The 16,642-nt window shown below is 45.2% G+C and overlaps 1 protein-coding gene across 2 annotated transcripts in view; it reads left to right on the plus strand.

The window, feature by feature from the left end:
* The window catches only part of PPL (periplakin), a 48,924-nt gene that overhangs the window by 22,848 nt on the left and 9,434 nt on the right, over positions 1-16,642 (plus strand). For both annotated transcript variants that reach the window (XM_083584844.1, XM_083584845.1), the window contains exons 3-14: positions 1,401-1,555; positions 2,659-2,779; positions 5,402-5,527; positions 6,661-6,702; positions 8,094-8,255; positions 9,548-9,655; positions 9,779-9,874; positions 13,063-13,185; positions 13,342-13,488; positions 14,206-14,357; positions 14,751-14,848; positions 15,610-15,767. In XM_083584844.1, coding sequence (XP_083440970.1) covers positions 1,401-1,555; positions 2,659-2,779; positions 5,402-5,527; positions 6,661-6,702; positions 8,094-8,255; positions 9,548-9,655; positions 9,779-9,874; positions 13,063-13,185; positions 13,342-13,488; positions 14,206-14,357; positions 14,751-14,848; positions 15,610-15,767 — 1,488 coding nt within the window. The remainder of the gene's footprint in view (positions 1-1,400; positions 1,556-2,658; positions 2,780-5,401; positions 5,528-6,660; positions 6,703-8,093; positions 8,256-9,547; positions 9,656-9,778; positions 9,875-13,062; positions 13,186-13,341; positions 13,489-14,205; positions 14,358-14,750; positions 14,849-15,609; positions 15,768-16,642) is intronic.

The following is a 16,642-nucleotide window of genomic DNA, read 5'->3' on the forward strand; positions in this document are numbered from 1 at the left end:
GTCATGCTGGCCACATGACCCGGAAGCTGTACGCCAGCTCCCTTGGCCAATAAAGCGAGATGAGCGCTGCAACCCCAGAGTCAGCCACGACTGGACCTAATGGTCAGAGGTCCCTTTGCCTTTTCCTTTGCCTTTAAACAAATGGTGTCCTCCAGAGAATCTGTAGTTTGTTAAGGATACTGGGAATTCTCTAACACAGTGTTCTCAAAACCTGTACAAAACTACGTTTTCTAGGCTTCCTTTTGGGTGAAACATCAATTCAGACCAGTTTAAATGTAAATGCAGCCTAAGGTGACATAGGTCCATCTCTAATTATACAATTCAGATTGTAAAATAGGCTTAGTTCCTACTTCCTAACCTAGCAACAGTTATTGTTTTGCAGGGCTTGACCTACCATTAGGCAGTGGAGGCATTTGTCCCTTAGCGCTGCCCCATCGACCTTTGTCTGCCTTCAGCCAGCCCCATCTGCCTGCCTTGGGACTTGGCATCGGCTCCCTCCTCCTCTTCAGTCTCAGTGTTTCCTTGTAGAACTAAGCAGGCAGGAAGAGGTTGGGGGACAAAACTAGAATGAGCTGGCTCTGCCTGCCATTGACTCTGGCTCTACAGACTATTTGGGCTTCCTGCTTTCCATCCTACCAGTCCCAATGGGTACCAGCCATCTCTGCCATTGGGCAGAGTGAGCCAGCAGCCTCTGGCAGCTGATCTGTGTTGTGTGGTGGCAGCTCCCCACCTCACCCGGCTACTCCTTTTGAGTCCCTAACCATTCTCCTCTCCCAGAGCTCTGCTATAGTAGTCCCCTGGCCTGATGTATGGTGAAGGATGCTGTCATAGAATTGTAGAGCTAGAAGGGACCCCAAGGGCCATCTAGTCTAACCCTCTGCAATGCAGGAATCTCAACTAAAGCACCCCAAAAGATGGCCATCCAACCTCTGCTTCAAAACCTGCAAAGAAAAAGAGTCCACCACCTTCCAAGCGAGTCCCTTCCGCTCTTACCACCAGAAAGTTCTTCCTGATGTTTCGTTGGAATTTACTTTCTTGTAACTTGAAGCCATTGGTTTGGGTCCTGCCTGTGAACCCTCTTGATGGTCTGGTCAGCCTCTGTACCTAGAAGGAAGGAGGTGTCACCTCTACTGTTTCATTAGGAGTCCCATTCTCTTAATGTTCTAACCTCACAGCTCTATTGATTCTGCTTCTGTTTAACAATGAAAACAATGAAAACCAGCTCAAAGCTGTGAGTGAAGAACAGAAGTGGAGTGGATCTGTTTAGAGTGATCCCTGGATCAGTTCTTCTTCCCTGTAGGTTTGGGGGGTTAGGAAGAGGACCCGAGATACTTCTTTTGGCACTATGTTGATTCTGCTGTTTACATAAGCCTGCTCTCCCTTTCCAAACGCTCTCTCAGGACCTGCACAAGCTTAAGGCCGGTCAACCTGCTGAGTACCAAGACCTCACGGCAGATAAGCTAATAGAATCTGATAAGCTCCTCTATGTCCTGGATGGAGATGCTGCCATCGCCCGCCACATGAAACACCCACAGGGGGATATGATCACAGAAGAGTGAGTCTGGGGAAGTCAGTAGGGCAGGGGTGGGGAAGCGGATCTGGGAGGAGTGCTAGATCCAGAGTTGGGCCCTCCTTTTGTGCGCTATTTTGACAAATGGGTGGGGCCACTGGCGGGTGATAAAAAGTTCAAGCCAAGGGAGCAGGCATAGGCTTATCTCTGTTCTTAGCATGGTGGGACTACAGTGCTAAGATCAGAAGTAAGCTTCTGCCTGCTCTATGACTGACTGTAAAAGGCAGCAGCAGAGGCTTAGCTTGATGGTAAAGTTGTACTCCTACAGTGCTAAGATCAGAGATAAGCTACTGCCTGCCACCTTGTAAAGAGCACCACAGCACTAAGCACCACAGCACTAAGATGAAATATAAGCTTAGCTAACACTTAGGTTGGAGATAACAGATCTCCACACCTAATATCATATGACATCAGTTGACAGACAGGTGGGTCTAGTTTGCCCCAATAGCCTTGCAGGCCAAATTTAGAGGCCTAATGTACTCAATTAGGCCCATGGGCCAGAGGTCTCTCCCCCACCCCCTGCAATAAGGGATGGTGCTTGATTTGAAACTTTCATCTAGGGGTGAGCAAATCTGTCTGTTACCAGTCGATGCCATTTTAGCACGCCCTCAACCATAAGTCCAGGTTTGAGTGCCAAAATACATATTTTGATTTAGAGCACATTCTCCCCACCCCACCCCCCAAAAATGCATTTCTATACAAATTTTCTCTCAAAATGCACATAATATATATATATATATATATATATATATATATATATATATATATATTCAAACCAACACATTAGGCTAGTTCAAGTCAGGTCTTCTACCACCCCATTTATCTTCACAACAGCCTTGTGAGGTAGGTTAGGCTGAGAGAGTGCATTACTGAGTAATTAGTGTAGATCCTTAAAATCCACACTTGGAAAACAGAATTAATTGATATGACATTTTTGCAATGTGGGGTAGGAGGGTTTTTTTTGGGGGGGGTGTCCAAAATGTTTCACTTTGAGGAAAGTAGTATTGCAGTTAAGGGAGGGGGAATCATTCGTCTATACGTTGTTCAGAGAAACCAGTAATTGCTTGTATTCTCTCTCCTTCCATCAGCATCCGGCAACTAAAGGAGAGAGTGGGCAACTTGCGTGTGAAACATGATCAGATCTACAACTTCACCCCACAGGAAATTGAACCTCAAGTCAACTGGACCACGGTGATTGAAGAGAAGCAGGTGAGTAGGTGCTTTGCATCCAGTTAGTGGACATCTGATCTGTTTTTTCTTTAGACTGGAGCCATTTCTTCCAAAATATGGGCTTTGGGGGCATCCAGCACAGCACTAAGTGGAGTTCTCCCTGGAACTAGAAATGTAGTGCAGTAGAGAGAGAGCTGGGCTTGAACTTTTCTCCCTCTTGTTCTAGATTTCTGTTTGCCAAAGAGCCTTTTTAAATCCATTCTGGGCCTTAAATAAACATGACGTTAATTGCCTGAATCCAGGTACTTTGCATGGGGGATATTTTTTTGTTTTGGTAGGTAAGTGGGTGTGTGTGTGTAAGTTGAAGCCAGAGCAGCATTTTGGACCAGTGGTGGAGAATTTAGCTCATCCTCCAGCATACTTTCCAAAAGACCACCCCCTCACCCCAAACAGTTGTTTGCAGACCTTCCATTTTCTCCCTCCCCACCCTCTGCAACCCCAGTATGTCTCAGACTTCCCTTTAACTGCTAATTGCACACTTTTAAAAGTTCACGTTAACGTAATCCATGCACTATAAGCTTTGCCTAGTTTCCTTATATATTATTTAGATTTCCTATCTCAACCACAATGTCCCAGAATGGGCTACAACAGTAAAATACGCAATTATAAAACAAATAAAACAGTTACAATCAGAAAACAGTAAAAGTGGGGGGAACAGCTCTGTATATATAAACCAATTTAAAACAATTCCATATATTAAAGTTAAGAATAGCTACAGTACTTCCATCACTGGGATGAAGGTCCCTCATTTGTATGGGGTGGGCATTCAGAAATGGTACCTTCCACCTGTGGGCTGGCAGGTGGCCCAAGAGTAGGTGGAGCCAGAAGAAATAACAGGCGGAGCCAGAGCCAATGACAGACAGAGCCTGTCCCCATCCTCCTCCCTGCTGAGTTCTGCAAGGGTTAACACTAAAACTAAGGAGGATGTGTTGCCACCTGGACTGGTAATGAAGGAGGTAGGTAAACAGGTGGGGGCTGGCTGAGGGCAGATTGAGGTTGGTGGGGCAGCCCCCCATTCATCTGGATGGACCTGTCTCCATCAACCCCAAGTCTAGCTATGAATGTACTGAAAAGCTCACGCAGTGTCAGTTGTCTTGAATGAAAGTCCTGCCCCCGCCCCACTCGTCAGGTGTCTGGGCACTGTTAATCAGCTCACAAAACGGGGTAGAGAGATAAAAGTTTTCGGCTGCCAGATCTCTTCCCCGCTGTTGATTTTTGCTCCTCTTCCAGTTGCTTTGTCAGCTTCCAGTTGCAAATCCCCCCCAAATCCTCCCTGGCTGCTGGCTGGAGATGCCCCTTAGCTTTTGGCTTAATGAGAGGCTTTGTGCAGCAGCCCAGGTTCTGCTAGCTTTGCAGTTCTGTCTCTGGGCTGCCTGGCGGGAGCTTCCCTCCCTTTGCCAGGGGCAGGGCACGGCTATCCAGCATCACAGGAGGGAGCCTTCTGCATCTTGGCTGAGCGCCATCCTGTGCAAAATTGCAACAAGTGGACTTAAAACAGGACAGTTTTGTTTTGGAGGAAGGGAAAGACAGCAGCAACAACAATCTAGATACTTGCATCTAGGGACGGGAGACACATTCAGTTCAGTTTGCATGAAAAGGTGAACCTTCTTTCCAAAACAAGATGCAAGCTAAAATGCAGCCATTTTTCGGAAGTTGCACTTCACTGAATTTTGCAGTGCATGCCAAATCAGTGCAGACCAGTTGTCCCCAACCTGGTGCCCTCCAGATGTTTTGTACGGCAGCTCCCATCAGCCCCAGCCATCACTGGGACATCTGGAGGTAGCGCTGCATTGAAATCTGTACTCTGGTTTCTCAAACGTTTTTGGCCCCGCCAAAAGGGGTTGGTGATTTATTGCCTCGTTCCCAAGACTCTCGCCTTTTCATTTGCAAGGTAGCCAAGGGTGGTGTCTCTGTTTCCTTCCCTATAAACATTTCTTCAGTGCACTGCAAACTCTCTGGCTGCCTGTGCTTGCTGATTTGAAAAAGAAGAATAAGAAAAAACCACCTATGGGAAGAGTTACCTGTCTTCCCTTTAATTGAACATTGTTTAATTAAATGACTTTTATTGAAATGTGGGCACCCAGGAAGGCTGCAGAATGCAGAATGCAGAATGCAGACATGGTTTGTAGAACAACAGAAAGGACGCTCAACAGCATCCACCTGCCATCTCAAAAATAAGGCAAATGCCACAAAATTCCTACATCCCACCCATAAGGATTTCCCTGTCCTCTTTGATAATTTCCAAGTGCAATTTCTGATGAGGAATGTTAAAAAAAAATGCAGGAGGAATTTTTGGCACAGAACTGTCTGCATGCTGGTGCAGATGAGTGTTCAGCCTTCGGTTCCCGGGCATTGTTGGACTACAACTTCCATCAGCCCCAGCCAGCTTAGCCAATGGTCAGGGATGATGGGAGGTGCAGTGCAACAACATCTGGGGAATCCAAGGCTGCAGAACATTGGCTTTGGACAATACTAAGCTAAACAGACTGGTGGGTTGACTCTGTATAAGGCAGCCTCCTGTGCTGCTATGTTCTTGGCCTGCTTTGTTTGCCAGGAGTTTGGCGGAAAGACTGGAACCTCCCACTTTTCTTTTACCACTAGGAAATATTGAACAGCAAGGGCTTCGGCACTGACTTGCCATCAGTCAATGGTCAGGTGGAGGAGCACAACATCTTCCATAATGAAGTGATGGCTATAGGACCGCACATCAGCAAGGAAGGTGACAAGGTATCATGCGCTTCTAATGCCTGCTTTGCAGTTCTTCGGGAGGAGGGGAGGGGACAGAATTGGTTTTACGCAGTTCCTGTGCCTTTAAGCAGTGACAGGTGAAATCCAACTGGTGTAGCTTTTCCCCATCACAGGGACTCCGATGATGAGGAAAGGTGAACCTGTTGGATTTCTGCCCGATGCACCCCAGCTAAAGGTTCAGGAGCTTCAGGGATCTCTCAAAAAGTGATTCAAACACAATTCAAGGGCCAACACCACCTTGCGTAGTGGGTTTGAATAAGTGTTGCAGATGTTACTTTGTCCTGCCTAACTCTAGCTCCTCTCCTTTCTCCTCCACAGCCTACATAGTCTTTAAATGAGAGACTCTGTAAGCTTTACTCTTTGAATGAGAGAGGTTATTTGTTGGGGCTGCCACCACGAGGGGCTGCCCGGTTGGGCCTTTTCACTGGTGGCTCCCCATTTGTGGAATGCCTTCCCTAGTGAGGTGTGTCTGTCTCACTTTTATTAATTTTCAGGAGGTATTTGAAAACATTTGTATTTATTGTTTACTGAATCTATTTTTATAATGTTTTAACTACTTTAGAATGCTTAAGATAAAGCTTATGTGCTGGCTGCTCTGGACTTTTTCGGGAGGAAGGGTGGATACAAATCCAATAAATAAATACTCAACAAAACACTTTTGCCGTGTGTTATAACCATCTCCCACAGCAAACACATAAACACACCAACCAAGACCATGTGTTGTAGTGGTTAGAGAACCAGACGAGAGAGGAGAGGATTTCCTTGGTATAGGATCACTGGAGGAAGGATAGAATAAAAATCTAATACACAAATCGGGGTAGCTAACCCCCAACACAAAGGCTTCATCTGCTCCCCTCCATCATATTTCCCCCCTGCCCTTCCCAAAGACTCACTGATTTTGGCAAGAAGAGCAAAAAGAAAAAGAAAGGAGTTAGACAGAACCCAGTACCCTCTTGGGGGATGCAAATCGCCTCTTCCCCAGTGATTGATTGATCATTTGATTAAAAGCTGCATGCACGTAGCAAGTGTGTTTGCTTTGGGAAGTGTGGTAACAACCCTCTGTTGGGGGCCTTGTCCTGTCTTTTGTTCATCTTCTCTTTGTTTGTTTCCAGGAATATATGAGTGGGCTCCAGGTGAAATATCAGAAACTGCTGGTAAGACCTTGTTTTTTTTATTTTCCGTCCTCAAAAGATCAGGGACTAACTTTGGTACATCTAAGCAAGTCAGAGGTGATGTGAGGAGACTCTTTTTTTAAAAAAAAATATTTATTGAAATTTTACAGACAAAAGAGAATTACAGAATAAGAAAAGAAAAATAAAAATAAAAAGAAAGAAGACACAAAAATGCAAATAAAAATAAAAATACATGAAGAAATAAAAAACAAATCAATCTTTTCGTATCTTATATTTCAATTACTTGTTTCCTGACCTCCTCACACCTCCCTTTTTTGTATTCCAATTCACATAGTTAATTCAGCAAATCCTTTCCCTCTTTGTATTTATCTTAATTCTATATCTTAACATATTATAACTTTATATTTTCATCTAATTATCAGTCCATTTTTACATATTCTTTTTAACCTTATTGCTAAAGCCACTTCATTTCAATCCAACATCATTTTAGCATTCATTAATTTTACAATGTTTCTGCAAATAGTCTTTAAACTTCTTCCAATCTTTTTCCACCAACTCTTCTCCCTGGTCTCGGATTCTGCCGGTCATTTCCGCCAATTCCATATAGTCTATCACTTTCATCTGCCATTCTTCCAAGATGTGAGGAGACTCTTGAGTCCCATTCATACCATATACAAAGCATATTTAATGTACACAGATTCCCCCAGAGAATCATGAGAACTTTGGTTTGTTAAGAGTGCTGGGAGCTGTAGCTCTGTGAACTACAGTTCCCAGGACTCTTTGGAGGAAGCCATATGATTTATGTGTGTGTTACATGTATGGTGTGGCTGAGACCTTGGTTGGCATGCTATGCCCCATGTGAATTAAGACAGCGCTGAGGAGGATTCCTGAATACGTGCCACCTTTCCATAGTTCAAAACGTACTCAAGGCGACTTACAACATGAAAAAAATTACATAATTATAAACATAACAAAAGTACTCATAAACAATAAAACATCAAAAAGTACACAACCAAATTGAAAATGTCCACATAAATCATAATAAGATATAAAAATAAAGATGCACAAAATAATATCAATAACCACCCGCCCAACAACACCCGCCTAAACTGTATCCCAGCGCACAAAGCCTTGATCAGTGTCAATAAGCATTTAAGGGCCCTTTGAGTCATACCCTGAGAGTGCTCTCTGTTGTTCCTTACTTTGATCAGAGCTTGGTCAAAGTGCACAAGATACTCTCACTGCTATTCCTTCCCTGCCCCTCCTATTCCCAACTCAATGTGGTCTAGAATCTTGATACCAGGAGTGCACAAGTTATGTATTTCACAGTAGACTTAGCCCTCTCTCGAGTTGCTCTCTGTGACTCCCTATCTCCAAGCCTTGACGGTTGACAAAACTCCCTCTCCTTGCAGTCAGGATCCCAACAGAGGCAGCAGGATTTGAACTCGCTCCAGGATTACATGCAGCGCTGCACCAACAAGCTCTACTGGCTAGATCAGCAGGCTAAAGACAGGATGCAGTTTGACTGGAGTGACCGTAACCTCGACTACCCAAGCCGCCGGCGCCAGTATGAGGTACATTTTCTCCCCAGAGCTTATCCCCCCTCAGGAGGCAGTTTGACTTTGAGATCTGTGTGGAAAACGCATTCTGGCATTTGTATCTGAATTATTCAGCCTGAATCGAAGCTGAAGGGCAGAAATATATTAAAGGAGGTGGTAATCATCGTGACTTCCAGTATGAACTAATCTGATCTGTACATCTTAAGACATCACAAGCCCTTTGTACACACTATACTTTCAAAGCACATCCAAAGCCCATTTTTCCCCTCACAAAAGTCTGGGCCCTGTAGTCTGTTAAGGGTTGCTGAGAACTGTAAATATGTGAAGGGTAAATTCAGTGCTCAGAATCCTTTGGGAAAGAATGTGTTTCACATGGGCTTTACAGTTAGTGTCTACACAGGTGTCAGATAAATGGTGTTAGTGGTGATATTGTTGTTGCTAATTGCATTGCACAATTTTAGACTGTAAACTGCTCAGGATTGGGACCTGCCTTTGCTACTCTGGTTTGTATCCAACTATGTGATTTTCAGACTAGACCCACTTCCTTCAGTGGGTCTACTCTGGGTATGACTTTTAGATACAAAACTCTTTAAGTGTTACATACATTGGGTGATAGCCAACTTAGCCGTCCTCAGAGCAGATCCATAAATTTCAACATCGGCTATCCATTTTTATTTATAAATTCAATTAAGGAAAATAAACCTGGCAAGGAGACAGAAGAGGTAACCTGTGGAGAGAAGCTTTGTAAACTCCAACGACCTCGATCCAACTAAAGGCCCTGTGTGGAATGGGGTTGAAACCAATGTTTCCTTGACCTGCTGAGAGTCACAGCAATAATGTTAGTAGGAAATTCAGAAGTGTCAGTCTCTTCATGATAGTCACAGCCACAACCTTCAAAGACTACGCAATAATAATAACCAAGGATGCATTGCAACCATCAATGCAGATCTCCATGTGTTGCCTTTCACCTGAATCTAATAATTTCCTGTGCCTGTACATGGGGAAATGCTTTGGACTGCTCCAATATCCGTCTTTTCCTTGAAGTTCCATTGTACATAAGAGAACTTAGTTGAAACTGAAGCCCCTTGTGTTTTCAGTGTTCCTCAATGCTTAGTGTTGGGAGCATATAGAGGCTGAAAAGCTCCCCTTTCATGCTGACTGAGTACCTCTAAGCATGCTAGAGACAGGGGCCCTGCTGCGGAAACAGTAATGGGTGCTGGATCCCCCTAGACCACTCTGCCCGACTGGGTTGTGGACCGCCGAGACATAAGATGGTAATGTCTCTGCTTCCTTCCTTCTCCCTTTAGAATTTCATCAACCGGAATTTGGAAGAAAAAGAGGGAGCGATCAACAAGCTGCACGAGGACGGCAATAAGCTACTGGCCCAAAGTCACCCTGGGAAGATCCCCATTGAGGTGAGTTTGGTTGCTGTCATGCGCATGAGATCCTTTCTCCACCCCCAGCTGGTCCCCTATCAGAGTCTCTCTTGGTCCCTTCTGTGACCTACTGAGCATTACCTGGTATCCTCTTGCTTGCAGGCTCACATTGAGGCAGTCCACGCTGACTGGAAGGAGTACCTCAACTTGCTTATCTGTGAGGAGAGTCACCTCAAGTTCATGGAGGACTATCACCAGGTACCTTTCCATTGAGGACACTTAGAAGGAGGGGCTGTCAGAAAATGCAGCAGTGCATCTTTGCCGTCTAGCAAGATGGCTCCCATTCAGGATCTCAGCCAACCAACCAACTTCCTTCAGGACACTGTAAACCCCAGTTGGAGTTGGTCATACTCAGAGAAGACCTGCTAGAATCTAAGACTAATTTAGGTCCATTAATTTCAGTGGGCTATACTCAGCTAAGTCTTACTTGGAGTAGACCCATGGAAGGACCTGAGTCAGTCATGCCTATTAATTTCAGTGGGATTGCGGAGTGGAACTTGCATTGAATCCAACACAGTGGATCTACTCCAAAGAGAATCCCTAGTATCCCTACTGTTGTGCCCCCTTGTGCTTTACCTGGTACCTGTGAAGACTTCATTTTGAGGGGCCCAGTTGTCTTTTATTTTACCTTTTGGCAGTGGCTGACTTGAGTGCAGTTGACTTAAATGATTTAGATCAGGAAGGAAAAAAACTCCAATGGCGGGGGGGAGGGGGGGAGAAGGCTGACTGTGGTAGTCTCCTGAAATTTGCTCATATTTCTAGATGTGACCACTGCTGCTCCAAAAAGGTTGGGCGACACTTCTGTGAACTGTCCCCTTGCTCAGTTTTCTGTTTTTCTTTTCCAGCTGATATTCAACATTCCATGACCCCTGGTGATCACTGGGCATGCTCAGTCCTCGGGTGTTGGGGGGGGTTAGAGGAGGGAGGGATTTTCCCCACCTTACTTAAGTTTTTTTTAATAATATTTTTTATTAATTTTAACATATAAATTATAAAATGTACCACAAAACTTATCACTTATACAATCTTTTTAGACTTCCCTCAGCACCTCTGATGATCCACCTTTTTAACCACTTCTTATGCATTTCTTAACTTTATATTGCCTTTACATCTCTTAACAGACCATCCTCCCCCTTGTCCATTTTTACAATATTTCTAATAATTCTCCTCACAAAACTTCTTGCAACCCTTATTTAAGGTTTTTTTTTAAGGGGGGGGGCGTATTTCTACAATCCTTGAGATTTCCCCAAACATGCTCCATTGTGTCTCTGCTTCCACCAGCATGGCAGCACTAAGGGAGCGATGACATGGGTGGCTGTAAATGGAACAATTAGTGGCAGTGTTGGAGGCCCAGAGGCCTGGTTGTCCCATAGAGCAGCTGTGGGCAGATTTCAGCCTTGAAGGATATGCTTTGTTTTCCCCACCCCACAAACCCTGAGATCCACCCCCCAGGGCCTGGTGCAAAGGGCACACACTTCTGAGCCCAGGGATTTGTTCTGAGCAAGTGAGTCAGATGTTGTCATTTGCAGGGGAGGACAGGAGGGAGGTGGCTTTCCTGATAATCAAATAGCAAGCTGTCCTGCCAGACAGTTTGTCTAGCACAGCTTCGAGGTACCCACGTTGTGTGCTGCAATGCTTGCTTGTATGGGAAACAGCCAAAGGAGCTGGTGAGAAAACAATCTTGCCCGACCTGTTTTACCCCCCTTCGTCACTCTTTCCTGAACCTCTTTGCTGTCAGGTGTTACTGATCAAGCAGGCATCTGCCTTCTGCAGGTGGCTCAGAAAGGCAGAGGCTCCCAGATTCTGTGCTCCGATTGTCCTCGGGGCAAAAGCAGGCATGTCTCTTTGCTTGGAGATTTCCCTAGTTAGCAGGTAATATTTTGCTGCCCTTCATTTTTCTCTGGTTGACTGTAGTAGGAGTAGTAGTTTTTGACTACTTGAATGTTAGGCAAGAGGCCCACACACAACTGTGTGGGGGGTCCTTTAAAGCACCCCTATGCAGGCTCCCACTTTTGTCTTTAGGGTGCAAAAGACTATAGCATAGTGGCAGAGGACTATAGCATAGTGGCAGAGCACCTTCTGCAGGTAGGGCTGGGATAGAACGCTGCCCGAAATCCTGGACAGGTCAGTGTAGACAATACTGAGCTAGATGGACAAAGGTTCGATGTTGTACAAGACAGCTTCCTTTCTCTTATGTTCCTATGTGACCAGATGAAAGGGACAACAGTCTCTTTAATAGTTGCACTGAAGGGGTGATTGGGATACATTGGGATAGATTGGTGGAAGACAGCTTTGTCCATATCCCATTGTCTGCCTTTCACAGAGGTGGAAGAAAAGCTTGTCCTCTTTTGCAGGTTGCCACCCACTTCCTGTTTTTTAAAATACATAAATCCCCAAACCCTAAAAGAAACAAAGCACAAACAGTGGTGATGCCATTGCTGATCCAGCCTGAACCTACCTGTCCCAAACTCATTTTGTTTGTTGTTTGTAGGCTGACATTCAACATATACATTCAGATCCCAGGGCAGTTTCCAATCATAAAATAAACACCAGACAATCATAAACAATTGAAACATAACCCTTCATAAAATGAATATGGGGAGGGTGGGGAAGGGTGGCAGAAGAAGGGATGGGGGAAAAATTAGGTTTGCATTTTAATTCACAGTTCCTGAATACACAAACTGGATTTCCTTCAATGTCGCAGTTCTCTGAATTTTGCAGTGTGGTTCCTACCAACCAGTGTGTTCAAAAATACATAGATTACAGAAAAGTGTGCTTAAAACTGCACCTGTTAGAGAAAGAACAAATGCAAAAATGCATTATATTGGAGAAATTGCCTTGCAAAAATATGTACATTTGCTAAAATTGTATGGGGAAATGTGTTGATTAGGAAAAATTCACACTAAAATGCTCACGTTGTTTTTTTTTAAAAAAAATCACAAATAGCTGCAGAAATCCAGAGAACTAAATTTAAGGTTGGAAAAAGAGATAGAGGACCAAAATTGATAAATTCAGTCGTCCCTGAATCTATTTTGTTTAAGATAGGGCTGGAACCAACTTCCATAAGCCCCAGCTAGCATGGCGTACAGTCAGGGAAGACATGAGGTGTAATCCAGCAACATCTGGAGGACCACAGGCTCCCATCCCTGATGTGGAAGAGAGAATAGTATTTCATTTCTCTAGAACCCCCCATGCCAGGGCCTGTAGCTTCTTCTCCTCCTTCTCCTTCACTCTACCAACAAGTGAATTATTGCCTTGCAGGGAGAGGGGGAGGGGAAAGTGTCCACACCCCTTTGTGACAGTCATGTTATGAGGGTGCAGCACATTGTTTTTCTGTCTCAAAGGAGATCCCCTGACTTTTTTGAGTTGCTTCCCACCCCAAACAGTTCCAAAAAGATGCTAAGGATGCCCAGGACCTTCTCAGGAAAGTGGACACAGACCTGGACCAGAAATACAGCCCGGATTTCAAGGATCGATACCAGATTGAATCTTTGCTGAGGGAGCTGGAGGCAAGTATTGAGTGTGAGAGTTGATTGCAGCTGCACATCACACTGAGCTATGGCCCTGCCCCTCTGCTTTTGGCCAGCACAGCTTTGTCCATATCCCATTGTCTGCCTTGATCGTCTCTTCCCTGGTGCATCAGGATTTTGCCTTGTCTTCACCAGGACCAGGAGAAGGCCTTGGACAAGTATGACGATGTGGTGAAGTCCCTGCAGAAGCGCAGTCAGCAGGTGCTCCCTCTGAAGTTCCGCCGGGAGACCCCGCTTAAACCCATCCCGGTGGAAGCGCTTTGTGACTACGAAAGTGAGCGGGTAAGAAGCCATGTTGCCCCGTCTCCTCATCACAGGATGGCGCAACGGGCAAAAGGTCTGCCTGGTAAATTCAGGTGGGGCAGGGTATATATTTACACATTTGAATGAGATCATACCTAGTTTGCATTTTCTGAAACAATTATCCAATTGAAACGTCGGTATCCTTTGAAATTCATACTTCTCTGAATTTTGCAATGCAGTTCTCTAACCAAAATGTGTGTCTATTAGAGGAAGATCTTTTGAGACTGCTGCTAAAACAAAGGGGGGAAGCTCCATTGTAGCAGCATTTTCAATGGAAATTGCTCAGTACTATTGGGGCAAAGTGGGCTTTCCTTCCCACTGTCGTTCATGGGGGAGACGATCCTTGCGCCAGCAAAGGAACAGCCAGAAGCTCACTTTAGTTCCTGGTTATTTATTTGAAGCTACATCAACATCTACCTGAAGTTATAAGTCAGGTGTGGAGCAGGTGGACCTGGCCAAATGAGGAGGTCTTGTGGGCCATATTTGGTCTACAACAGGCTGAAGGTTCCCAACCTTTGAACCAGCCCACCTGTAGAGTCAAGCTTTGTTTTCTCTGTCAGTTTTCTCTCAGGGAGAGGTCTTTTCAGCCACTGGCTAAAAGACCCCCTTTTAACCAGTGGTACCAGGTGCACTCCTGGGACCACTGTGGGTGGGAGAAATGATACGAGTGCTTATCCTGAACTCTTTCTACCCCAGTGCCAGATCTCTCGTGGAGCCAGATACACCCTGCACAAGAACAGTGGTGACATCTGGGAAGTTACCGACAGCGCAGGAAATGCAACCAGCGCCCCTGGCGTCTGCTTCATGATCCCCCCGACAGATCCTGAATCGCTGGCTCATGCTGACAAGTAAGTGCTCCCCGATCCAGATTGTGTTGACACGAACCAGCCATTTGACAGATTAGGATGAAGTTGCTGTCTATAGTTGGTCTGTTTTGCTTCTGTTTGTTTTGCAGCTTATTGCCGGGTTTTTGTTGTAATGCATTGTTCTTTCTTCCCTCCACGTTTTATGCCAAGCTTCATGTTTTTAATTATTTTAAGGAGGCTCCTTCTATGTCAAACGTCTCATAAATTGTATTAATAGTAGCAGTAATAATGCTAGTGCCAAGCAGTCCTGGTGGCTTCTTTGTTGGTTCAGACAGAGGCCTTCCTTTTGTCTATTTCCACATTCATTTTAAGCATGAAAGTGCTTCCTATTCCCCACTATTTGCCCAACTGGCTCAATCTCTTCTTGTCCCACAGCATCACCGGTCAGTATCAGAGCGTGAAACAGAAGATAGCTGGCACCAAGGGCCTTCTGCAGCAGCGATATGATGGGCTGAAGGCAGACAGCATTGGAGGTAGGTGTCCCACACCATGCCTGGGGGAATGCTTGAGTTCCACATTTAAAATGGAAGGGCCATTAGCTCATCACAAGCAGTGAATGAGTTCAAATTCAGCAACTATGCATACCATGCACCAAAAAATGCTGCAATTCTGGAAACCTGAATTAGAATTCTGTGATCTGTTTACTGTATATTATGCAAATGTATATGCAGAGATCTCTTTATTAATATGGTTGTGCGGAGGGTCATAGTTCAGTAGCAGAATCTGTGCTTTCCATGCAGAAGATACATTTTGGTGTGATTCGGGGAAAATGTGAATTCAATATGACTGCATCTTATGGAGAGGTTCAGTTCCAAGGGTTCTGCGTATACACAAAAGCGCTTATGCTCAAACCACCCCCACATGACCACCCTTACTTTTCCGGAGCTGGCTTGGTGAGCAGGCCTCGCCCAGTAAGCAAGGCAGAGAGTTTAAAAGTGCACATTTAATTGGCACAATTTCAACCAGCTGGCATTCAGCCACGTGAGGCTGAAATCGCACAAGTTAAATGTGGGTAAGATGGGATTGTACTGTACCGCTTTGAAATTTGTTAGAAAAGTGACACCACAATATTAGCCTCCTTAGCAGCACAATTTATGAGAAGGCCCCTTGTTGGGATAGTCTAAGGGCCTTAGCCACTATTTCTCCACTTCTCCGAGCAAATGTACTTGCTGACCAGGAATCCAAACATAAAACCTTCTGCTCCACCTGCTGCTGTTGTTGTTTTTTGCCTCAGATGCAGCATCAGTCCAGGGGCGACAGCTGCTGGCGGGGCTGGAGAAAGTGAACAGTGAGTTGGATAAGCAAGAGAAGGCCATCACGGCAAACCTGCGGCCGCCGCTAGAGCAAAGCCGGGCAGTGCAGGACAGCGCAGAGCGATCCAAGGATCTTAAGGTAAAGTCTCTCTCCCCCCCAATGCTATTCTGCAGTGAGTTGATAGAATGGCAATTGGTTGATCACACCATTGTAAATTACAGGTAAGGGGGATACCATTGTTGAATGCAGATAGAAACCTGCCCTTAAGATAGGAACGTGGCATGGGAGGAAGAGGTGTTGCCTTCATTCCCACAAGATGTAATGATTGCCACTAACATGGGCAGCTTTTAAAGAGGGTTAGACAAATTCATGGGGGAAGACAAAGCTATGTTCTCCTTCCACTGTTGGAGGGAGGATGACTATGAATACCAGTGAATCGCAAGGGGAGGAAGGTGCTATTGCACCCAGGTCCTGCTTGTCAGCTTCCCAAGGACAGCTGGTTGTTCGCAGTGGGAACAGGATGCTGGATCTAAGACTTTATAGAATCTTTCTTCTCAATAGTGATGAAACTCACAGGTGGAGAAAACAGTGAAGCTGCATCTTACATGCATTTGACTTGCGCAATTTCAACCATACATGGCTGAAAGCAGGCTCGTGAAGGAAAGGATCAAAGGCTGTTGGGAAAGGGCTGCTTGGCCTTTGGCTTGTGAAAGATCTTGTAGGAAATCCTCACCACTGCACAAAAATGCTAAAGAGTTTTCATGAGAATTTCTTTTTTAATCTCAAATTACTGCCGAAATGTGGGGAACTGTATTTAAGATTTAAAAAGAGAGAAATTGAGTGCTCAAACTGAGTTCCTCCCATCCCCAATATTGAGCCGGGCAGGATGCTATGAGTTGTGTCCAGAGTTATGGACCCTTCTTCCCCCTACGCTGCAGCCCAGGAGGATTCTGGCTCAAGAACTCAGCTGCTCCCATCACAGACAGCAGAGGGGCAGTGCCATGCTCGCTTGC

Source organism: Podarcis filfolensis (assembly GCF_964270895.1).
Source record: "Podarcis filfolensis genome assembly, chromosome: 14".
NCBI classification, from domain to species: Eukaryota; Metazoa; Chordata; class Lepidosauria; order Squamata; family Lacertidae; genus Podarcis; species Podarcis filfolensis.